Source organism: Gopherus flavomarginatus, chromosome 3 (assembly GCF_025201925.1).
Source record: "Gopherus flavomarginatus isolate rGopFla2 chromosome 3, rGopFla2.mat.asm, whole genome shotgun sequence".
NCBI classification, from domain to species: domain Eukaryota; kingdom Metazoa; phylum Chordata; order Testudines; family Testudinidae; genus Gopherus; species Gopherus flavomarginatus.
This window is the reverse complement of record NC_066619.1, coordinates 168,764,978-168,790,663: the sequence shown is the minus strand read 5'-3', so window position 1 is coordinate 168,790,663 and position 25,686 is coordinate 168,764,978. Positions and strand designations below refer to the sequence as shown.

The 25,686-nt window shown below is 41.8% G+C and overlaps 1 protein-coding gene across 9 annotated transcripts in view; it reads left to right on the top strand.

The window, feature by feature from the left end:
- STPG2 (sperm tail PG-rich repeat containing 2) overlaps positions 1-25,686 on the top strand; it is a 446,863-nt gene that overhangs the window by 30,504 nt on the left and 390,673 nt on the right. For all 9 annotated transcript variants that reach the window (XM_050944043.1, XM_050944044.1, XM_050944041.1 and 6 more), the window contains 2 exons: positions 9,759-9,874; positions 12,126-12,237. In XM_050944043.1, coding sequence (XP_050800000.1) covers positions 9,759-9,874; positions 12,126-12,237 — 228 coding nt within the window. The remainder of the gene's footprint in view (positions 1-9,758; positions 9,875-12,125; positions 12,238-25,686) is intronic.

Below are 25,686 nucleotides of genomic sequence, written 5' to 3'. Positions count from 1 at the left end.
CTTACCAAGTTGACAATGACCTTGAAGTTGGTATTGTCAACACTTCTTGGCATAAAGAGCTTGGTGATTTAGAGTTATTAAGAGTGCATCAATTTATTCTTCAGTCTATGACAGTATTTCTAAAAGGCTTTTTAATTCCATTACAGATGGGATATTTTACCTGAGTAATGCACAGGGTAGTGAGTTAAGTAGTAGTCAATTTATATTATTTTTAATGCAGAGTTTTAATCTGCGTATGTAAGACAATGATTTTTTAAAAGTGTTCTGAGTTTGAAAAGGAATAAGCAGTTACTGGATCACCTTTAAAATTGCTTTCATTGTGGAACTGCTTGAATCACTAAAAATGCTCTTTCTTGATGTCAAATGTTTGTGGCCTCCAAGATTCTTGCATATTTCTAAACATATAAGTATTAGATTTCAGTGTGGAATGAAAAAAGCATACTGTGTGACACTCCATCAGGAAAAAAAATCTCAACAATTAAAAAAATATATGCGTAAATGATTTAATCTTTGTCAAAGCCATTGGTGACAGTAAAATTGAGCTTAGTAATAAATGAACAATTAATTCTTTATGAAGTTTGTTCAATAACCTTAAATACAAGAGATTCAGTAATTCATTTACATTTATATTGGTTTATAACTTTGTATGGTTTTGTCAGATAATCATGCCATAATAGTAAAACTAAAGGTCTGCATAATTATGAAGTAAGCTATAGTGGCTGAGTAGAAAGTTTTAGGTCATTAAAATAACATATAGGACAAATCACTGTGATAATGAACTTTAGAGTGTCTGTCATTAAAACTACTTCTGTATTTCTCAATACATGTTTTTTCCACACTCCCCCTTTCGGAAGGTGATGGTGCATGTCCTTTTAATCCAAATACACAATGCATACATAATTAAACTGCCAACTCATGCAGGTTTGCCTTTGGGGATTTTATCATTACTTAGTTTCTATTTCCTGAAATTTTGTATATTAGTTAGTGTCTGTCTTCAAGTGAAGAAAGGCCTGGCCTTGCATAGCGAGCTCAGAAGACAAGCAGCTGGTAATGCTACATATTTTTTTTAAAAGTAAAAATATAATTTCATTAAAATGTAATTTTCCTGACTGATGCATTTTAATTCCTTTATTTTTGTGTTTCCTTTTTGATTTTGGCTCTATATGCTGAATATGCATTATTTTTAATTGTTTTTCATTGAGCAACCATTTTCCTCATCCATATCTCTAAAAATTGATCTTTTTTATATTGTCTTAAAAATGAGTAATTTATTGTAAAAATTACTCATACCATAACTGAAAAAATCAGATAACCCTTTTCCTTCCTCATGCTATCCCTTTACTCTCACAGGGTCACATTTAAAATTATATATAAGGTCTTTGGAATAGGGACTGTACCATTATATCTGTTCTATAAAGAGCCTAACACACTTCTGAGTGCTGAATAAATGATATATAATAAATGAAAATACATCTGTTCCTTACATACTCGATTTCCAGTAATTAGCAAACTAAGGCCCAATTCAAGATGGCACTTAAGCATGTGTGTAAAGTACAAATATGAATATTATTCTGAGCTTCTGTAAACTAAAGCAATTCTAACATTTCTCACTGATCGAATCATATGTCTTAAACATTTTACTGTATAAAGCATTACTAAAGGCATTTATAGCAATATTTTGAAGTTGGGGTAACATATTTATTAAGTGCTGAGCACAGGTTGCTTAAGACATTTTTTTGATTAATACATATCTGATTAGTTTTCTTTCCTACCACTATTAGTTCTTTACATAATATATGCTAAAAATAAATGAGTAAGGGAGCAAAACAAATAATTTTCCCATTAATCATGCAATGTGTTTGAATTTAAAAAATGCATAGAAAATATTTTTAATTTAGTGTCCTTTTCAATTTTTCATGGAAGATAATTTTTAAATATAGGGTGAAATCCTGCCTTATTTAAATCAATGGCAAAGCTCTCATTGACTACAGTGGAATAAGCCAGAGGTTTTTAAAGCAAGCTTTGTATGAAGTAGGAGAATCCCTGCTGTAACTTTTTAATGTTTCTTAATTTTTTATTTTTTTATATGATTTCCAATACCACTATCATTAAACATACCATCCATTTTATTTATAGGATAATAAAAGGACTTTGTATATACTTCAGAGACATTCAGGATATAACAATTTCAATACATATGTGTCCTTAATATATACTTCTGAATAGAATTTAAATATAGGCCAGATACTCTTGCACTGTGTGAAGTTATTTGCTTGCCAGATATTGCTTCTCTTGAGAGAAAAGCAAAATCATATGAATGAAATGATGTCCTAGTAACATGACAGTCTGCTTGTGTCAATTCTCCTTCCTAATGGGCCATGATATCCTTGCTATAGCTCTGAGTATTCTTAACAATGTTCGTTGTTCATACCCCACAACCTTGCTATTTTCACAGCACCTGTTCTTCTGAACAGGATTCCATTTGAAGGACATTTATACTTCACCCATTAAGTGGTCAAAAAAATTAAGACTGACTGACGTGAGGCCATTCTCACTCAATGTCTCCATAGAGCATGGACAATATGTTGGAGTTTAGGGCTATCAAACTTTGGGGGTCCTCTGACACCTAGCCTGAATGGTTCAAATGGACTGGACTTTTCCTGCTGTGGGAAGGTTCTGCTCCATGCACAGATCCCCACAGGATGATCTGGCCCTAATCTTTTCCAATTAAATGAAGTCAGCTCTAGCCAGATCTGAACAATGGCATTATTTACAGTTGTGGCAGTATATTAGAACAATAGTAAATGGTGCCTGACAGAAGCCACCTGATGGTACTAAAGCCCTGTTAACTGCAAAAATTAGATGTAGTGCTCACCAATAATCTATTTTATATAATGATTCTATATATATAATAGTGGCATCTTATACCAGTCATAGGCAGTGAAAGTGAGGTAGAGGTGTACAAGAAAGGAAAATATTTTGGTGTCTAGTTTTGTAATAGTTGACAAAATTTTATGTAACATTTATAAGCATTTGAATTTTAATCTATAGTGGGCATCCCTGAAAATGGGTAGAATTGGTCCAGGAATTATACATTTTTGACAAAGGAGTCAAAACTACTTTTGACATTTTATCCCTATGTTTTCAGATCTGTGAAGTCATGTGCATATTGGGAAAAGATGACAGGGAAGATGATCATCCTTCTGAACAAGAACTTTTGCTAATCAAACTTTGTTCATACTAAACAGTATATGTGCTTGGACTAACATTTCACCAAGGATATCCTAGACGCAGAGTCCATTAATCGTGGCAAAGAGAATAATTTTTAAGATATTGGAAAGACAGGGCTCCTGCAACAGATGTTGAATGGATGGTTAACCTTACTCAGATTGCATCTCTTGGGATAATGATTTATTTCATATGCAAGGAAGGGAGATCTATTTGAAAACATGTGGAAACCATTTATGGATTATACTGATGAGTGTGCAAAAAGAACAGAAGTAATTGGGGCACCTTAGAGACTAACAAATTTATTTGAGCATAAGATATCGTGGGCTACAGCCCACTTCATCGGATGCATGCAGTGGAAAATACAGTAGGAAGATATGTATGTATACATACACACACAGAACATGTCTGGATTATCTAGTAGTTTCAGATAGCCAAGCATACAGATCTGGAATATTCATTCTCAAATGCAGTGTCACTTAAACAGATAGGACTTGGAGCCATATTGGAGTCAGGGTTCTAGTCCCAGAGATGCTAGACATGTTCTTGAACAAGCTGTTAAATGAGAATATTTGCCTAACTTTTAAGTCTGAGGCCTTGCTTAATAGTAAGTTTACATAATTATGAACACCAGTCACTGAAAGGTGCTTGGCTGATTTACAGGTCTGGATTAATGTGTGAAAATATATGCTGCACTGTATTTGTTAGGCAGGGTGAAAGTAACTTAAAGGACTTGCCGGTACTCTGGAATCCTGAGGAGGGGCGTGGCCTCCACTGGAAGAGCAGAGCCTTTAAATCCCCAGGCCCTTTAAATCAGGATTTAAAGGGCCCAGGGCAAGGGCTGTGGTAGCAGCAGCTGGGAGCCTCAAGCCCTTTAAACCACCTCCTGAGCTCCCAGCTGCAGAGGTGGCTGGGAGCCCTGGGGTTCAGGAGCAATTTAAATGGGGGATTTAAAGGGCCCGGGGCTCTAGCTGCTGCTACCGCAGCAGAGCCACAGGCCCTTTTAATTGCCGATGGAATCCCAGGGCCCCAGCAGTAGGGCCCGGGGCTCCAGCTGCCGCAACCTTCCAGTTCCTTTTAAATTGTCTCCGGAGCCCTGCTGCCAGAGCCCTGGGGTAGCGGCAGGCCTCCGGTGACTATTTAAAGGGCCCAGGGTGCTAGAGGCAGCGGGAGCCCCAAACCCTTTCAATAGCCACCAGAGCCCTGCCGCCGCTACCCCAGGACTCTGGCAGGCTCCGGGGCCTTAAATTGTCCCTGGAGCCCCGGGATAGCGGCAGTGGGGCTCCAGCAGTGATTTAAAGGACCTGGGGCAGTTGCGGCGGCAGGAGCCCTGGGCCCTTTAAATCGGTGTGGGGGGGACTCAGAGCTGAGGCAGAGGGTTAGGGTGCAGGGGTATGAGGGCTCTGGCTGGGGCTGGAGATGAAGGGTTTAGGGTGTTGGAGAGGCCCAGGGCTAGGACAGAGGGTTGAAGTATGGGGGGATGAGGGCTCTGGCTGGGGGTGTGGGCTTTGGGGTGGGGCAGGGCTGGGGATCAGTTTGGGGTGCAGACAGTCTCCCCTGGGACTAGAGCCAGAGAGGAGGACTCCCCCCAGCCCTCTCCCTGCTGGCAGCAGCGAGCTCTGGGGTAGGGATCCCCTTCTCTTCCCTCCCCCCCCCCAGCAGCACACTCACTCCCCCACTGTCACTGCACGTGCTCCTAGGGCCCCTCTCAAGTCCAGGAATCCCTCTCTCCTCCCCTGTGGTGAGTGCCATGCTGGAGGTGGGGGGGGGAAGTCTGCCATCTCCCCGATGCTGCCTCTCACTGTAGCCTCACTGGGGCTGCCTCTTGCCCAGTGTGGGGCAAGAGCAGTGACTGTGGGCAGGGTAACTGCTGTACTGGTGGAGGGTCCCACTGGAAAGTGAAAGGGTCCTGGGGGAAAGGCAGCCTGCCCTGGCAGTAGTGGAGGGGGGCACTAGGACTCTGTGACAGCAGTTAATGCAGGTAGGCAGCATGGAGCTGCAGGGGACGGGGAGAGACAAACGCTCTGGGACCCAGGGAGGTGCATGGGGGCAGCAAAGGGGGCCGTGGAACACTCAGGAAAGGTGTGGAGGGCAGCAGGAGGGAGACCCAGCCCTGAATATTTGTGGAGCCGGGCTCCTGGACCCTCAATTTTGCTGGAGCCTGGAGGTGGAGTCAGAGAGGGAGAGAATGCTCCATTTTCTTGCAGGTAGCTGCTGCACTTTTTCTTACCGGTCCTCCGTACCTGCCCGTACCCGCTTACTTTCACCTCTGTTGTTAGGTGAATTACTATATAGGGAAGATGAAATCTTTTAAATATGCATTCCACCATCAAATGTTCTGCTACTTGTTTTGATTATTTAGCAAAGTTTTGTTTTATTCTCTGGGCAAGTGGTGGTAGGAGTGTGCATGTTTTCAGGTAGATGAGAGTAACAGTAATCTCCAATGGTGTTGTAAGCATATGCATTATGTGTCTTGCCCAGCATCACATGGGATGTCTATGACAGATTGAGTAATAGAGCCCAGCTGTTCTAGGTCATAGTTCAGTGCCTGAAACAATACTTCTTGCAACCCTCTGCCTCATTCACTCTTCACCCTTTGAACTGGATAAGGCAGAGGTCATGTAGAAAAGAATGTGGTCCTGTAACTAAACACTGTATCATAATGCATACACTCAGAAGGTTGCAAGGACGACCCTAATTCTGCTAACTTTTTTGAAGATGTGACTTTACAAATGTAATCTTCTTTTTCATGTCGTTTTTAAATGTCATTTACTATATTTTTTTGAAAAGAAAGCTGGAAAAAAACTCTTTGCATCATGGAATAATAATGACTTACTCATGGGTCATCAGCAAGGTTTGAATTCAGGATCTCAAGATTCACAGGACAGATCACTAACACTGATATTATGAGAGTAACTGATAGCAGTAATAGGCTGTTATCCTCTATGTGGACCAGTCATTAGAGGGAGGCTCAGCACATTTTGTCTGTGAATTACACATCTATTTTCTAGACATCAGAACGTTGGGAATCAAGATTCCTTGGTTAGATTCCTGGTTTTGGAAGGGAGTGTGATCTAGTAGTTTCAGATAGCCAAGCATACAGATTTGTAATATTCATTCTCAAATGCAGTGTCACTTAAATGGATGGGACTTGAAGCCATATTGGAGTCAGGGTTCTAGTCCCAGGGATTCTAGTCGTGTTCTTGTACAAGCTGTTATGTCCCTTTTCTGTAAAATGAGAACATTTGCTTACCTTCTAAGTCTGAGGCCTTGCTTAATAGTAAGTTTACATAATTATGAACACCAGTCACTGGAAGGTGCTTGGCGGAAGTATAGAAAAGACTCCTTCCCCTATGCCAGAGGGAAAAGGATGCTGTTGTGCATGTGTCCCATCTGAAGTTCCAGCTCTGTGCCTACTACAAAGAAACCCAAGTGGGGCATGGGAGCATACTTGGGGCATGAGCATGTAGGAATTCTGTGGGGCTGGGGCATGCTTAGTGCAGATAGAATGTCTGAAAATTCTAGCAGCAAACCTCTAAAAACACTTACTCATAAGTGAAGATGATGATTTTATAAGGTTTATAAGTCAAGAAGTTCTGGGTGGATTTTCTTGGGGAGAGCAAAAGGCACCTCCCTGACTCCAGGACTGACTTCCTCTTGATGTTCAACTCCCTGTTCCAAACCATGGAAGAATTAGAGTTCTTCAAAGAAACAATGATTTTTCAATATTGGGAAAGCTACCTATTTTTCTAGCTTGGTTCTTAAAAAATGCTGAACTGTTGTCATGGTATAATTCCCCACTCTGAACCTTAGCGTCCAAAGATGGGGTACCAGCATGAAAACCTCTAAGCTCAATTACCAGCTTAGTACTTGTAGCACTGCCACCAACCAGGAATTCCAGTGCCTGGTACACTCTGGTCCCCCCAAAACCTTGCCTGGGGACCCCCCCCAAGACACAGACCCTCTGGATCTTAACACAAGGAAAGTAAACCCTTTCCCTCACCGTTGCCTCTCCCAGGCTTCCCCTCCATGGGTTACCCTGGAAGATCACTGTGATTCAAACTCCTTGAATCTTTAAACAGAGAGGAAAATTCACCTTCTCCCCTCCTTCTCTTTCCCCTTCCCAGACTCTTCCTGAGAGAGAAAGTAATCCTAACACAGAGAGAAAATTAACCTTTCTCTCCTCCTTCCCTCCTTTCTCTCCACCAATTCCCTGGTGAATCCAGACCCCGTCCCCTGGGATCTGACACCAGAATAAAAAAACAATCAGGTTCTTAAACAAGAAAAGCTTTTAACTGAAGAAAGAAAAACAGTAAAAATTATCTTTGTAAATTTAAGATGGAATATGTTACAGGATCTTTCAGCTATAGACACTGGGAATACCCTCCCAGCCTAAGTATACAAGTACAAATTAAAATCCCTTCAGCAAAATACAAATTTGAACTCCTTCCAGCCAAATACACATTTGCAAATAAAGAAATCAAACATAAACCTAACTTGCTTTATCTATCTTGTACTTACTATTCTGGACATATAAGAGACTGTATCAGAGAGATTGGAGAGAAACCTGGTTGCACGTCTGGTCACTCTCAGAACCCAGAGAGAACAACAACCAAACACTAGCAGCACACACAAAAACTTCCCTCCCTCAAGGTTTGAAAATATCCTGTCCCCTGATTGGTCCTCTGGTCAGGTGACAGCCAGGCTCACTGATCTTGTTAACCCTTTCCAGGCAAAAGAGATATGAAGTACTTCTGTTCTATTAACTCTTACTTACCAGTTTATGACAACTGTTTTTGCCAAAAGTTTTAAAAAACTCAGAGACCAGGCATGGGAAATTTCAGCCTGAATGGTTGTTTAGCACTATTATGTCATTCTGGTTCTGGTTTTAAGTTTCCGGAATTGTTGTAAAAAAACTTTATATTTTTTGTTTGGGATTTTCAAAGGTACTTTAGGGTCAGGTGTCCTCCTATTGAATTTCATACCGACTTTCTCAAACCCCTTTATAAATTGCAGCCTCTGTTCCTAGTTATTCCTTAATGTTTGTCCTTTTAAATGTTTGACATGAAATTGGGTGAATTTCAGGGGTCTTGACTGAGCTTTACTTCAAATATTTGAGTACATCTGAATACAGAACTCAGGTGTTAACAACCAAACCAAATACAAAGTTTGCACAAACACCCTGTGAACCAAAGTTGGTGAGTTTTTCACAGCTGTACATATTTTCTCCAGCAATTTGAGGCTCATGACCCATGCGTAAATTATTTATGTAACCAATGACCTAGGCACAAATTTGAAATAGGAGCATAACATGAATGGATAGTGGGGCAGAATGATGTGACATGAAGATGAAATTTAAATTGTTTGACATGCCCTTCATTAAGGGACCTGTCTCTTCTGGTCTACCTTATCTGAAGTCCACTGAATGTTATATGAGAGGACATGCATTTGACTGGTAGAGTGATGTGTGTGTGGCTGCATATACATGGTATAATTGGACAGAAAATGGATGCGTGGCATTGAGGGCTAAAGCTTATTACTTGATGCAGAATGCTGCATCTAAGTTTTGGCATATTTGTCCTTTTTGTATTTTGTGTTGCATGGGGTTATTAGTCCATATATTTTGGAGGGGAACTGCTAATGGGCGCCTGCTGTTTCACATCAATTATGGATGTGTCTCTGAGAAAGCTACAGACTGTTTACCTGATGTGTCAAGGTCTTACTAGGGATCTATTCTGTATGTGAAAGCTAAAATTAGGGCACTAGAGTAAATACAGAAATAAATATGGTCATTTTAGGAGAGATGTGAATTTAGAAATACTACTTGCAGATTTATCTATGTGCACTAGAGCTGGCGGGGAAACTGAATTTTGGTTCCTCAGAAATATTTTTCTCTCAATTTGGCATGAAAAGCTGAAATTTCAAACATGTTCATGGTACTGAGATTCACAGTATTCCACCAAAACATGGTGTTTCCAAAATGAACTGTGCTCCCTGGGATTTCCAGCTGCCCTCCAAATGAGAGTCTGATCAGTTTCACACCAGCTACTAAGAAGTGAAACTCATAGGAATTATGTCAAATTCAGTCCTCACTTCCATAGTCTCCAGCTCCATGGAAGTCAGCCTGGTAGGCTGCTGGGGAGCCTGGGAAGCCTTGGGTCCTTAGTAGCCCACCTGATGAGCTGAAGGGGAGCTGGTGATTCCAAGCTCTGAGGCTTCTGGCTTAGCAGGGTGCCGAGGAGCCAGGTGGGCAAGCAGGCAGGAAACATCCGTTGGAGCCATCAGAAGTTTTGTTGTAATGGAACTGTTTCCACAAAATGTTTTCGAAAAATTGGCAGATTTAGACAAAAACAAGTTTTTCTGGAATTTTTATGATCAGCTCAGAGGTACACAAACCAAGATGCAGTATAACAACATTTGAATCACACTTGGGAAACATCTGTCTATATTTTTAAGTTTATGTGTGTTAGAGATCAGGAGTAGAAAATTTGGCCCACAAACTGTAAAATGTCTTTGTCTTTATTTTTCAGAATGGTACGTATTCTGCCGTGAAGTATAAAGGAGTACATTTTAGTAATTTAACAGGAAAACGTAGTGAATTTAAGGCTCAAGCAGGGCCTGGGCCTGGAGAGTATGACATAACTCAGTAAGTAACAATATGCCATTTTTTGCCTTGTCTATTAATTCCAAAAAGAGAGAGTTTTCAAATTAATTTCAATTACATAATTATTTAATTTGACTTGTATTATACAAAAGAATTGGTTATCCATCCCAAGCCAGTAATTATTTAAAAATTGAGGGGCACAGCTTAAAGTATGGAAATGTATGGTTAAGATTGCCAAACAATGCCACCTACCCAGACAATTCCATTTATTTAATTGGGAAATTCACATTAAGAATTGTCTATGTTGCTTATTGCCCAGGAGCAATGAAAATAAAATTTAAAAGGTTGGTTTTAGTGACAAGCAGGATAGTCAATGATTGCAAAAGTATAAACTTCCTTCAGAATCTCTTGTGTGCTATGACTAAAACTTGAGTTCTAAACGATAGGAAACCTGCACACCACAGGACAATGGATGAGAAATATATTATAGTGATACTCATGCCTGGCTAGTGTAATATGTCAGTAGCCATGTTCAGAGCAGGGTAAAGAGTCTTTCAGTTTTACTCCACTTATTAGGCTGTCACTGTCTATTCTGCTATATAGAAAATGAATTTGTGCCTGCTCCTTTACTGTGTTGTGACTGAGCAACTGCTTAAGTCCTTTATCTCCTGGCATATGAAAAAGAAGGGTTTGTATATTAGCCCTTAATTTAAAAATGACTTTCAATGGTATTTAGGTGCCTAACCTGCATATAGGCACTTTGATGCCTATATGCATCTTTAGATATCAAAATACTTTTGTAAATCTGGCCTTAAGTGCCTAAATCAGTTTTGAAAATGAGACTAAGTATATGTCTGTAGTACAGTGGCACAGCTATGGTGTTGCAGCGCTACCACAGTACCACTCTAGAGTAGACACTTCATAGATTAATGGAAGGGACTTGCCATCAGTGTAGTTAATCCTCTTCTCTGAGGGGCTGTAATTAGGGCACTGGAAGAATTCATCCTCTGATGTAGCTATGTCTATACTGGAAATTAAGTCGACCAAAGTATGTTGCACAGAGTGTGAAATTTTTTACAGCCCTGAGCAAGGTAGCTAGGTTGATCTAGTTTTGAAGTGTAGACCATGCTATAGGCTCTTAAGTCTCTTAGACACTTGAATTCTTTTTTTACCCTCTGTCTGGTACTTATAGGGCCAGAAACTAACCCAAGATATTCAGTTCACATTGATGGCAGTCAGTATTTGTGGATGGGCTTTGAGGGCAGAATTTGTCTGAGTGGTCTAATGTTTAGCATTCTCTGCAGGTAGGCGTACATTTTAATTCTATAAAGAGTGAACTTTAATGCTTGATGGACTTAAGCATGTACTTCATTGTTTTCTTGAATTGTGGCCTGTGTTTTTAGAATTTTAGAATGTACTTAAAATTAAACCTGTGCTTAAATGATCTGCTGAATAAGGGCCAGGTAATGATATCTGCCATAGAATTTTAAATTTTAAAACTGATGCTTGAAGAAATGGTGAGTTGATTAGGAAGTGGTAGAGATAAATATTTACAGCTAATTTTAACATTCCTTAGCTACAGGTTGTTTGGTATTAATCTGCTAGTGAAGTATCTGTCATGATTTAATTGTTTTCCAGCCTTCTGTAGGTCTCTTGGAATGCTAGGCAAGAGGATGACATTTTAAGTAACCAATAGAATTTTTTTAATCTTTTTAAAGAGCCTCTCCTTGAAATCTGTTCCTCTCTATATTTAAATTATAAAGGAGTTCTCTTCTGAGCATTGCCACTATAAAATGCAAAAGTCTCTCAGTATTTTAAATGTTTGTGCCATAAATAGGCAAATAAATAGAGTATAAATACATTACAGTATTAGTTACAGTATTAAATCTACAGTTAAAGTAAGAACCTTATAAGTCACTTGAGGCTTTGCTTTTCAATGCATATACATCTAATAGGACAGAAATCCTAACTTGTCTGGCTTTGATTTTTAGCTTTTTCTCCTTTGCATTGTTGAGAGACTCAACCTGTGATAATGACTACATAGTTTTGAATATGAAAAAGTAACAAACCAAATTTAGTGAAACATGATTTGTGTGGCTTCTGTAGGTTTATAGTGTAATTGTACAAAATGTTTATACCCTCCCATTAATGAGTAATCCTGGCTTTCATTAAATATTACAAACAGCAGCTGTTTGTTAAATAGTCAAAGGACAAAAGGCTTTCACTAGACGTATTTACATGTTCAGGCATTTAAAACTGGAGACTCATAAATCTCTCTTTAAACTTTCTAAAGGGAAAGTGCACTGCATTATTGGAATGTCAACATCAAAAAGGAAGACAAGAAAAAATATGAACCCTATGTCCCACGATATCATGAAGTAATAGTATTACAGGAAGAAAAGAAGGTAATGCCAATTCAGCTATTTACTAGTACATAAAAAATAATTTATTGTGAGATTGAAACACTGGAATTTGAAGATTGTATAGACAGAATGAACAAGCAGATTGCAATTTATATTGAAATATGAAAGAAGACTTTCTTGATTAAAAAAAAAAATCTGTAGCCTGTTCATTGAGCTTTTAGCTCTCTCATTTGATTTCTTCCTTCTGCCTTTTCTTAAAAGTTGCCTTACAGCAGGCAAAATATTTTATTCGAAGGGGCACAAACTTTTTTTTCTTATTGCTAGAGATAATGAAAGGGAAAATATGTTTAAAATGATCTTTTTGGAATAGCATGAAAAACCTTACATTAGATTATTACTAATCATTACTCATCTTAGAAGTCAGCAAGATCCACTAAATATACTTGTACTTTAAAATCTATTTAGAAGGTTAATTAGAAAAATACCTTTTGTTATACATTTGGCTTTCTTTGAAATGTTTTTGAAATAAAAGATTTATAAAATTCTATGTATTCATTTTGCATTGCAGAATATTTGAGCCCGTAGAGATTCATGTGGAAAGAAAAAAGGAAAGTTGAACTGAAAACAGTTATACATTTTTTACTGTTTTATTCTTAGAACTGGAAGGGGCCTCGAGAGGTCAACTAGTTCAGTCCCCTGCACTCAAGGCAGGACTAAATGTTATCTAGACGATCCCTGACAGGTGTTTGTCCAACCTGCTCTTAAAAATCTCCAAAGATGGATATTCCACAACCTCCATAGGCAATTTTTTCCAGTGCTTAACCACTCTGACAGTTAGGTATCAGAGGGTAGCCGTGTTAGTCTGGATCTGTAAAAGCAGCAAAGAATCCTGTGGCACCTTATAGACTAACAGAGGTTTTGGAGCATGAGCTTTCGTGGGTGAATACCCACTTCCTCAGATGCATGTAATGGAAATATCCAGGGGCAGGTATATATATGTGTGCTAGCAAGCAAGCTAGAGATAACGAGGTCAGTTCAATCAGGGAGGATGAGGCCCTGTTCTAGCAGTTGAGGTGTGAAAACCAAGAGAGGAGAAACTGGTTCTGTAATTGGCAAGCCATTCACAGTCTTTGTTCAATCCTGAGCTGATGGTGTCAAATTTGCAGATGAACTGAAGCTCAGCAGTTTCTCTTTGAAGTCTGGTCCTGAAGTTTTTTTGCTGCAGGATGGCCACCTTAAGGTCTGCTATAGTGTGGCCAGGGAGGTTGAAGTGCTCTCCTACAGGTTTTTGTATATTGCCATTCCTAATGTCTGATTTGTGTCCATTTATCCTTTTCCGTAGAGACTGTCCAGTTTGGCCGATGTACATAGCAGAGGGGCATTGCTGGCATATGATGGCGTATATTACATTGGTGGATGTGCAGGTGAATGAACCAGTGATGGTGTGGCTGATCTGGTTAGGTCCTGTGATGGTGTCGCTGGTGTAGATATGTGGGCAGAGCTGGCATCGAGGTTTGTTGCATGGATTGGTTCCTGAGCTAGAGTTATTATGGTGTGGTGTGCAGTTACTGGTGAGAATATGTTTCAGGTTGGCAGGTTGTCTGTGGGCAAGGATTGGCCTGCCACCCAAGGCCTGTGAAAGTGTGGGATCATTGTCCAGGATGGGTTGTAGATCCTTGATGATGCGTTGGAGGGGTTTTAGCTGGGGGCTGTATGTGATGGCCAGTGGAGTCCTGTTGGTTTCTCTCTTGGGTTTGTCTTGCAGTAGGAGGCTTCTGGGTACACGTCTGGCTCTGTTGATCTGTGTCCTTATTTCCTCGTGTGGGTATTGTAGTTTTGAGAATGCTTGGTGGAGATTTTGTAGGTGTTGGTCTCTGTCTGAGGGGTCAGAGCAGATGCGGTTGTACCTCAGTGCTTGGCTGTAGACAATGGATCGTGTGATGTGCCCGGGATGGAAGCTGGAGGCATGAAGGTAGGCATAGCGGTCGGTGGGTTTTCGATATAGGGTGGTGTTAATGTGACCATCACTTATTTGCACCGTGGTGTCAAGAAAGTGGACCTCCCGTGTAGATTGATCCAGGCTGAGGTTGATGGTGGGGTGGAAGCTGTTGAAATCATGGTGGAATTTTTCCAGAGTCTCCTTCCCATGGGTCCAGATGATGAAGATGTCATCAATGTAGCGTAGATAGAGAAGGGGTGTGAGTGGACGAGAGCTGAGGAAGCGTTGTTCCAGGTCGGCCATGAAGATATTGGCATATTGTGGGGCCATGCGGGTGCCCATAGCAGTGCCACTGATCTGGAGATATATATTGTCATCAAATTTGAAATAGTTGTGTGTAAGTATAAAGGCACAGAGCTCAGCAGCCAGTTGTGCTGTGGCATCATCAGGGATAGTGTTCCTGACAGCTTGTATTCCATCTGTGTGTGGGATGTTTGTGTAGAGAGCCTCTACATCCATGGTGGCTAGGATGGTGTTTTCTGGGAGGTCACCAATGCATTGTAGTTTCCTCAGGAAATCAGTGGTGTCGCGGAGATAGCTGGGAGTGCTGGTGGCATAGGGTCTGAGTAGAGAGTCCATATATCCAGACAGTCCTTCAGTGAGAGTGCCAATGCCCGAGATGATGGGGCGTCCAGGATTGCCGGGTTTGTGGATCTTGGGTAGTAGATAGAATAACCCTGGTCGGGGCTCTAGGGGTATGTTGATTTCTTCTGGTGTTAGTGTAGGGAGTGTCCTGAGTAGATGCTGTAGTTTCTTAGTGTATTCCTCAGTGGGATCTGAGGGAAGTGGCCTGTAGAATTTGGTATTGGAGAGTTGTCTGGCTGCCTCCTTTAGATAGTCAGACCTGTTCATGATGACAACGGCACCTCCTTTATCAGCCTCTTTGATGATAATGTCAGGGTGGTTTCTGAGGCTGTGGATGGCATTGCGTTCTGCACGACTTAGGTTGTGAGGCAAGCGATGTTGTTGTTCCACGATTTCTGCCTGTGCACGCCGGCGGAAGCATTCAATGTATAGGTCCAGGCTGTCATTTCGACCCTCAGGAGGAGTCCATGTGGAGTTCTTTTTCTTCTGCTGTTGGTGGGAGGGCACCCGTGTATCAGTGCACTGTTCAGTGTTGTCCTGGAAGTATTCTTTGAGTCGGAGACGGCGAAAGTAGGCTTCCAGATCGCCACAGAACTGTATCATGTTGGTGGGGGTGGCAGGGCAGAAAGAGAGTCCCCGAGATAGGACAGACTTTTCTTCTGGGCTGAGTGTGTAGTTGGATAGATTGACGATATTGCTGGGTGGGTTAGGGGTACCACTGTTGTGGCCCCATGTGGCAGGTAGGAGTTTAGACAGCTTACAGTCCTTTTTCCTTTGAAGAGAGGTGAAGTGAGTAATGTAGATCTCCTGTCTTATTCTAGTGAAGTCCGTTTGTATAGAAGTTTGGTTATTAATGAGAGTCTCCAGGTTGGAGAGCTCTTTTTGGATGTTTTCCTGTTTGCTGTATAGGATGCTGATCAGGTGGTTCCTCAGTTTTTTTGATAGAGTATGACATAATCTCTCACTGTGGTCTGTGTAGTATGTAGATAGCAGTGGATTTTTTACCTTTAGTCCATTTGGTATGATGTCCATCCGTTTGCATTTGGAAAGGAAGATGATATCTGTCTGTATTTGTGCAAGTTTCTTCATGAGGTTGATGGATTTCCATTCCATACGGCTAAATGCAGTGCCTTGCATGGTGTCAAGTATCAGAGGGTAGCCGTGTTAGTCTGGATCTGTAAAAGCAGCAAAGAATCCTGTGGCACCTTATAGACTAACAGAGGTTTTGGAGCATGAGCTTTCGTGGGTGAATACCCACTTCCTCAGATGCATGTAATGGAAATATCCAGGGGCAGGTATATATATGTGTGCTAGCAAGCAAGCTAGAGATAACGAGGTCAGTTCAATCAGGGAGGATGAGGCCCTGTTCTAGCAGTTGAGGTGTGAAAACCAAGAGAGGAGAAACTGGTTCTGTAATTGGCAAGCCATTCACAGTCTTTGTTCAATCCTGAGCTGATGGTGTCAAATTTGCAGATGAACTGAAGCTCAGCAGTTTCTCTTTGAAGTCTGGTCCTGAAGTTTTTTTGCTGCAGGATCCATTGTCTACAGCCAAGCACTGAGGTACAACCGCATCTGCTCTGACCCCTCAGACAGAGACCAACACCTACAAAATCTCCACCAAGCATTCTCAAAACTACAATACCCACACGAGGAAATAAGGACACAGATCAACAGAGCCAGACGTGTACCCAGAAGCCTCCTACTGCAAGACAAACCCAAGAGAGAAACCAACAGGACTCCACTGGCCATCACATACAGCCCCCAGCTAAAACCCCTCCAACGCATCATCAAGGATCTACAACCCATCCTGGACAATGATCCCACACTTTCACAGGCCTTGGGTGGCAGGCCAATCCTTGCCCACAGACAACCTGCCAACCTGAAACATATTCTCACCAGTAACTGCACACCACACCATAATAACTCTAGCTCAGGAACCAATCCATGCAACAAACCTCGATGCCAGCTCTGCCCACATATCTACACCAGCGACACCATCACAGGACCTAACCAGATCAGCCACACCATCACTGGTTCATTCACCTGCACATCCACCAATGTAATATACGCCATCATATGCCAGCAATGCCCCTCTGCTATGTACATCGGCCAAACTGGACAGTCTCTACGGAAAAGGATAAATGGACACAAATCAGACATTAGGAATGGCAATATACAAAAACCTGTAGGAGAGCACTTCAACCTCCCTGGCCACACTATAGCAGACCTTAAGGTGGCCATCCTGCAGCAAAAAAACTTCAGGACCAGACTTCAAAGAGAAACTGCTGAGCTTCAGTTCATCTGCAAATTTGACACCATCAGCTCAGGATTGAACAAAGACTGTGAATGGCTTGCCAATTACAGAACCAGTTTCTCCTCTCTTGGTTTTCACACCTCAACTGCTAGAACAGGGCCTCATCCTCCCTGATTGAACTGACCTCGTTATCTCTAGCTTGCTTGCTAGCACACATATATATACCTGCCCCTGGATATTTCCATTACATGCATCTGAGGAAGTGGGTATTCACCCACGAAAGCTCATGCTCCAAAACCTCTGTTAGTCTATAAGGTGCCACAGGATTCTTTGCTGCTCTGACAGTTAGGAAATTTTTCTTAATGTCCAACCTAAACTGCCCTTGCCGCAATTTAAGCCAATTGCTTTTTGTCCTATCCTCAGAGGTTAAGAAGAACAATTTTTCTCCTTCCTCCTTCTAACAACCTTTTATGTACTTGAAAACTTTTTTACCATGTCCCCTCTCAATCCTCTCTTTTCCAGACTAAACAATCTTCCCTCACAGGTCATGTTTTCTATACCTTTGATCACTTTTGTTGCTCTTCACTGGTCTTTCTCCAATTTGTCCACGTCTTTCCTGAAATGTGGCACCCAAAACTGGACACAATACTCCAGTTGAAGTCTAATCAGCACAGAGTAGAGCAGTCAGGGTTCCCTCTCCACTCTGAAGTCTGGGGTACAGATGTGGGGACCTGCATGAAAGACCCCCTAAGCTTATATTTCACTAGCTTAGGTTAAAAACTTCCCCAAGGCACAAATTCCTTGTCCTTGGTAACTACTCTCTGGGAATGATTTTCCAATCAGTTATGCACCCACCTTATAGTAGCTCCATATAGGTTGTATTTCCCTAGTTTGTTTGAGAAGTTTATGCGAGAAAGTATCAAAAGGTTTACTAAAGTCCAGATTTACCACGTCTACCGCTCCCACCCTTTACATTCTTGTTACCCAGTCAAAGAAAGCTATTAGGTTGGTTTAACACTTACTGGTATGGGGCAGCGGCCACCTCAGGTGGAAGGGAACGGGCTAGGAGTCAGCATTCCCTGGCCAGCCCTTCCAGGCCACCTGGTCCACGCTGCTTGGGGTTCCTGTGGTGATTTAAAAGGTCCCAGTGCTCTGGACGCTGCTGCTGCAGTAGTGGCATCCGGAGCTCCGGGACCTTTTAAATTGCCGGCCCCAGGGCAGCTGCGCCCTACCCCTCACCGCTGCCCTTTGGTGTCTGAGGTAGAGGCAAAGGAACGGGGACCTTAAAGTGCTGCAGGGTCCTTTGCCGTGGCAGTGCTTTAAAGTTGCTGCTCCCCCACCCGTCGACAGTAAAGACGCACAACACATTTCTGCCCCACACTTCCCGTCAATTTCTGTGTCAGTGAGTTAGTGAGCAAATCTGTAGCGCTACACGGCAAGTTCCTGTAGCATGTGTTAACGAGTCTTGCGTGTTATATAGGTAGCACTGGGAGGCCCTGGGAAGCATGGCGCTACCACACGTTAAGCGGATTCGCACATAAACAGGTCTTTACTGTAGTACGGGAAGCAAAAGTGGATGGGAACCTGGGAGTGGTCTAGTTCAGGATTCTCACACGAGGAAGAAACGAGAGCAGCAGAATATTGACCCTGGACTTCAGAAAAGCAGACTTTGACTCCCTCAGGAACTGAAGGGCAGGATCCCCTGGGAGAATAACATGAGGGGGCAAGGAGTCCAGAAGAGCTGGCTATATTTTAAAGAATCATTATTGAAGTTGCAGAAACAAACCATCCTGATGTGTAGAAAGAATAGTAAATATGGCAGGCGACCATCTTGGCTTAACAGTGAAATCCTTGCTCATCTTCAACACAAAAAAGAAGCTTACGAGAAGTGGAAGATTGAACAGATGACCAGGGAGAAGTATAAAAATATTGCTCAGGAATGCAGGAGTGAAATCAGGAAGGCCAAATCACACTTGGAGTTCCAGCTATCAGGTGATAAAAAGTAACAAGAGGGGTTTCTCCAGGTACGTTTGCAACAAGAAGAAAGTCAAAGAAAGTGTGGGCCCCTTGCTGAATGAGGGAGACAACCTAATGATAGGGAAAAAGCTAATTTACTCAATGCTTTTTTTGCCTCTGTCTTCACGAACAAGATCAGCTCCAGACTACCGCACTGGGCAGCACATCATGAGGAGGAGGTGATGATTCCTCTGTGGAGAAAGTAGTGGTTGGGGACTATTTAGAAAAACTGGATGAGCACAAGTCCATGGGGCCGGATGTGCTGCACACGAGTGTGCTAAAGGAGTTGGCTGATGTGATTACAGAGCCGTTGGCCATTATCTTTGAAAACTCATGGCGATCGCGAGATGACTGGAAAAAGGCTAATGTAGTGCCCATCTTTAAAAAAGGGAAGGAGGAGGATCCAGGGAACTACAGGCCAGTCAGCCTGACCTCAGTCCCTGGAAAAATCATGGAGCAGGTTCTCAAGGAATCAATTCCGAAGCACTTAGAGGAGAGGAATGTGATCAGGAACAGTCAGCATGGATTCACTAAGGGCAAGTCATGCCTGACTAACCTAATTGCCTTCTATGATGAGATAACTGGCTCTGTGGATGAGGGGAGAGCAGTGGATATGTTATTCCTTGACTTTAGCAAAGCTTTTGATACGGTCTTCCACAGTATTCTTGCTGGCAAGTTAAAGACGTATGGGCTGGTTGAATTGACTATATAGTGGGTAGAAAGCTGGCTAGATAATTGAGCTCAACGGGTAGTGATCAAAGGCTCCATGTCTAGTTGTCAGCCAGTGTCAAGTGCAGTACCCCAAAGATCGGTCCTGGCAGGGGCGGCTCCGGGCATCAGCACGCGAAGTGCGTGCTTGGGGCGGCAAGCCACTGGGTGCGTTCTACTGGTCGCTGCGAGGGTGGCAGGCAGGCTGCCTGCCGTGCTTGGGGTGGCAAAATGCCTAGAGCCGCCCCTGGGTCCTGGAACTGGTTTTGTTCAATATCTTTATTAATGATCTAGAGCATTGCGTAGATTGCATCCTCAGGAATTTTACAGATGACACTAAATTGGGAGGAGTGGTAGATACGTTGGAGGATACGGATAGGATACAGAGAGACCTAGACAAATTAGAGGATTGGGCAAAAAGAAATCTGATGAGGTTCAACAAGGACAAGTGCAGAGTCCTTCACTTAGGATGGAAGAATCCAATGCACTGCTACAGGCTAACGACCAAGTGGCTAGGCAGAAGTTCTGCAGAAAAGGATCTGGGGGTTACAGTGGACGAGAAGCTGGATATGAGTCAACATTGTGCCGTTGTTGCCAAGAAGGCTAACGACATTTTGGGCTGTATAAATAGGAGCATTGCCAGCAGATTGAGGTATTGATGAGTCCTCATTTGGAGTACTGTGGAGTAAGTTTTGGGCCCCACACTACAAGAAGGATGTGGAAAAATTGGAAAGAGTCCAGCAGAGGGCAACAAAAATGATTAGGGGGCTGGAGCCCATGGCTTTTGAGGAGATGCTGAGGGAACTGGGATTGTTTAGTCTGCAAAAGAGAAGAATTGGGGGATGGGGGGGTGGATTTGATAGCTGCTTTCAAGTGCCTGAAAGGGGGTTCCAAAGAGGGTGGATCTAGACTGTTCTCAGTGGCAGAATAAGCAGTAATGATCTGAAGTTGCAGTGGGGGAGGTTTAGGTTGGATATTAGGAAAAACTTTCTCACTAGGAGGGTGGTGAAGCACTGGGTTACCTAGGGAGATGGTGGAATCTCTTCCCTTAGAGGTTTTTAAAGTCAGGCTTGACAAAGCCCTGTCTGGAATAATTTAGTTGGGGATTGGTCCTGCTTTGAACAGGGGGTTGAGGTCCCTTCCAACCCTGATATTCTATTATTATTATCTTATAGGTGTTTGGAAATTGATTGCTTAAATATATGCACCATTATCTTTGTGGGGACAGAAGTTAAGGTGACTGGTCTGTAATTCCTTGGGTTGTCCTTATTTCCCTTTTTATAGTTGGGCATTATATTTGTCCTTTTCCAGTCTTCTGGAATGTCTCCCATTTTCCATGACTTTTCACAGATAATTGCTAATGGCTTAGATATGTCCTCAGTCAGCTCCTTAAGTATCTAGGATGCATTTCATCAGGCCCTGGTGATTTGAAGACATCTAACTTTTCTAAGGAATTTTTGACTCGTTCTTTCCCTATTTTGATCCTACCTTAGTAAAAGTTATTTGCTTTATTTCTAAATTTGCTTACATTGTGTGTTTATACTTAGAGTTTATTTTGAAAATTATAAATGCATTTTAGCATTGCACTGATTTTTGAGTAGGTGCATACTTATTAAGCAGACTTGCATATATTCTATGTGCACCTAAATATTTTCTCCTGTTTTTCAAATATTCTACTGGCTTGAGAGAAATTTCCTGTACAGATATAATAGAAAATAGCACTAGAACCAGTAAAAGCTTTCAAATGGTAAAAAATTAAGTGTGCTGCCTATAAGTCTACTGATATAACCTAGTTTGTATAGTTAGCCTAAGTTTGAGATTAGATTTATCATATATAAGGATAACACATATATACTGTCATAAACAGATAAGAAAAGTTAATAGCACAGAAGTACTTTATATCTGTTTGACTGTAAAGGGTTAACAAGTTCAGTAAGCCTGGCTGTCACCTGACCAGAGGACCAATCAGAGGACAGGATACTTTCAAATCTTGAGGGAGGGAAGTTTTTGTGTGTGCTGTTAGTTTTGGTTGTTGTTCACTCTGGGGGCTCAGAGGGATCAGACGTGCAACCAGGTTTCTCTCCAATACAGGCTCTTATAAGTTCAGACTAGTGAGTACTAGGTAGATAAAGCGAGTTAGGCTTATGGTTGTTTTCTTTATTTGCAAATGTATATTTGATTGGAAGAAGTTCAAATGTGTATTTGGCTGAAAGGAGTTCAGATTGGTATTTTGCTGAAAAGATTTTAATTTGTACTTGTATACTTAGGCTGGGAGGGCATTCCCAGTGTCTATAGCTGAAAGACCCTGTACCTATTCCATTTTTTAAAAATTTACAAAGATAATTTTTACTGTTTATTCTTTCTTTAATTAAAAGCTTTTCCTGTTTAAGAACCTAATTGTTTTTTTATTCTGGTGAGACCCCAGGGGACTGGGTCTGGATTCACCAGGGAATTGGTGGGGAGAAAGGAGGGAAGAGGGAGAGAGAGGCTGATTTCTTTCTGTGCCAGGATTACTTTCTCTCAGGGAGAGTCTGGGAGGAGGAAAGAGAAGGAGGGAGGAAGGTGAATTGTCCTCTCTGTTTTGTGATTCAAGGAGTTTGAATCACAGTGATCTTCCAGGGTAACCCAGGGAGGGGAAGCCTGGGAGAGGCAACGGTGAAGGAAAGGGTTTACTTTCTTTGTGTTAAGATCCAGAGGGACTGGGTCTTGGGGTTCCCCGGGCAAGGTTTTGGGGGGACCAGAATGTACCAGGCGCTGGAATTCCTGGTTGGTGGCAGCGCTACAGGTCCTAAGCTGGTAATTGAGCTTAGAGGAATTCATGCTGGTACCCCATTTTTTTGGACACTAAGGTTCAGAGTGGGGAATTATACCATGAAGTAATTTTTTCCAGAGCTTTGGAAGAAGCTAGGATAGTTGGTCTTATTGTAATCAATTATAACTATCCAGAACTGCGTTCTTTAGTGAAGTAAATCTCCTAGCAGACCTGCCAAATCTGTTTTTACTCCTTAAACTGTCAGTTTTCACTATCTTTGCATATCATTGGGAAAACCCTTAGTCTTCAGGGAAATCTCCATCTGACTATCCTTTCTTATTCTCCCACCTTTGGGGAAAAGACAGCCGATCAAAGCTGCTGAATGTGCTGCATTATAAAGAGCTCTGAAATAAATCCAGTAGGTTCTGCAAAGATATTTCAGCTAGGATGCAATATAGGAACAATAGGGTTCATGTTAGGAAGGTTTGGGCACTAGAGGCATATGGGTGGATTTTTATCAGAGAACACTTATTAGATGAAATAAAGTATCAATGATTAACAGAAGCAGTTGGTTTTAAAAAAAGAATTAAACCAATTATGCTTTTATTCACATGAAATAGTGGATGGAGTGAGGTTTTGCTAGTTTTTTTGTTAATGTCCAAGTAATGTAAAAATTATGTAGGGCATCATAAGTTTGAAAATGTTTATATTTAGTTACAGTGCTGAGATGGAAACAGTATTTTTAACCAGAGGCCTGTTGTGATCAAGATTGCTTCATAATTGCTCAGTGGGTTGCCACCTGTCTGATTTTTACCCAGATAGTCTGGTTTTTGGTTTCAGTTTTCAGGGACCTGGCCACCCTAAATGGCACCTGAACCAAAAGTCCAGTTACCGCAAGGCGGGGGAGACACTGGGTCATTAACCCATGCCAGGCCCTGCTCAGCTGGGACTGCCTCCTACCTGCAGATAGGCTCCTTGAGACGATCCGGGGGGAGATGGGGGGGGGCAATTGGGGCTGGGCCTTGTGGGAAGAGGCAGAGCAGAAGCGGGGCTTTGGGGGAAGAGACAGAGCAAGAGTGAGGGGAAGAGGCGGAGCAGGAGTGGAGTATTGGAGGTCCAGTTACCAGCAATTAGAAAGGTACCAACCCTAATTGCACAGGATACCTCTGAGGTGTTAGTATAGGCATAAATCTACAAAAGCTGTTTGATATAGCATCTTGAAGTAATGAGATCATGTTGCAAAGATCTGACTTACTGCAGGCCACAGTTTCTCATGTAGGATTGTCTCATGCTGTATCTGAAGGGGAAGTCAATAACTTTGATCCTTATCCTGCAAACACTTATTCAAGTGTGTAACGTTAAGCACATACTTAAGTGTAGAATGTGGGCCTTAGTCCCAGTTCAGTGGTACTTCATACAGGAGTAAGAGTATGCCTGGGCCTTGAGTGGGACAGAGTCCTTAGAAATGATGGATGGCTTTAATGATTTAGCAACTGCAAAGATCTTAAGAAAACAAATCCATGAAAGCTAAACTGAATCTCATGGAATGTTAGCTGTGGGGAAAAAAATATTCTAAAAGTGGGCCCCTTAGTGAAAGTGAGAACTGCATATTGCTAAAGCACTTCTGTTCAAATGACTGCTGTCATTGCTCTGTAGTGTCTGAGATGCCAATGGTAAACCATAGCCTCTTGCCTATGTGTTTTGTTTGTTTGTTTTTTTAAAAAGGCAGTTCTGAGGTAAGGGGAATGGATAAAAGGAGCATAGGTGCTATAAGTGAATAGTCTTTACTTGTGTACTTCAGCCTGGGAGATTTTAGTGACTATATTCCAAACAGGAGCGGCGCTACTGTTTTCGCCGCCCCAAGCAGCGCAGTGAATTGCCGCTGCGGACGGCGGGCGCAGTCCGTGTGCCCTTAGGGCGTCAGGTGTGTTCCCGCGGCGGCAGCGATTCGGTGACAACTTCTATGTTTAGCTGAAGCCACCGTGGACAGCTAAACATAGAAGCTGCTGCCAAATTGCTGCTGCCGTGGAAATGCACGTGCCGTCCTAAGGGCACACGGACTGCCCCCGCCGTCCACGGCGGCAATTCAGTGCGTTGCTTGGGGGCAAAACAACAAGGACTGCCGCCCCTTGCAGATTGCCGCCCCAAGCACCAGCTTGGAATGCTGGTGCCTGGAGCCGGCCCTGATTCCAAAATGCCAAAATGAATTTATTAACATATTGTGAGTATACAGAGGAATTAGTAGTATAAAAAACTAGAAATACAAATTTTACCCATACAAACTGTATCCTAAAATACTCTCTAGTATTTGAAAACATCAGATTATGGACAATATATATTTTAAATGACAGAAAATGGTGCTGTAAAAATATTGCATGATGAAAAGAGAGAAATATAAAAAAGTTTTTTTCCAAATGTCAAGATTTGCAAAGAGGGCAGTTGTTATACCAAAGGGGACAATTTTTTTTTTTTGCATGTGGATTGACAGAGAGTTAAGATTAAAATTTAGTCCTCTAAGGTCTGACTTAGAGTTGCTGGACTTCCTCCACATATAAAGCGATGGTCTTCACTACTGGTTGTTTTCATTTTGAAGCAAGATAGAAATGTTGTCCTCAAAAATATGTATGAATTTTAGTGAGAATGTGGTTCTTGATATATGCCCTGAACCATCTGGAAGGAAGCAATGCACCGTTAGCATAAAATGGCAGCTAAGCTGAAATATTTTGAAAGCATGGTTACAAAGTATAACTGGGACCATGACTGAAGGATTAAACTACTGGAGAATCAACTTAGAGAACTAAATTTTTAGATTTTGGGTTTACCTAGTGGGGAAAAAAGGCTGAACTAATCGAATTAGTAGAAATAATATATCTTTTATTCAATAGTAAACCATAGAGTCCATAGTGATACTGTAAATTGAATGAATTAAGGGGGATGCACTATAATTATCGCTCTATCTGAATTACATGTTTAAAAAACAACTCCTCCTCTTTGACGATGTGATCCAGGGAGGCAAGTAGAGGATGGGAAACAAACTATGACGTCAGCAAAGAGACCAATCTTGTGAATTTATTTGAAAGGAGATTTTAATCAACAGCCTCTACTGACAGATAAACCTTCAGTCATGAAAAATAATGGCAACCAATGACTATTTTAAATATTTCTTTTCATAAGCTA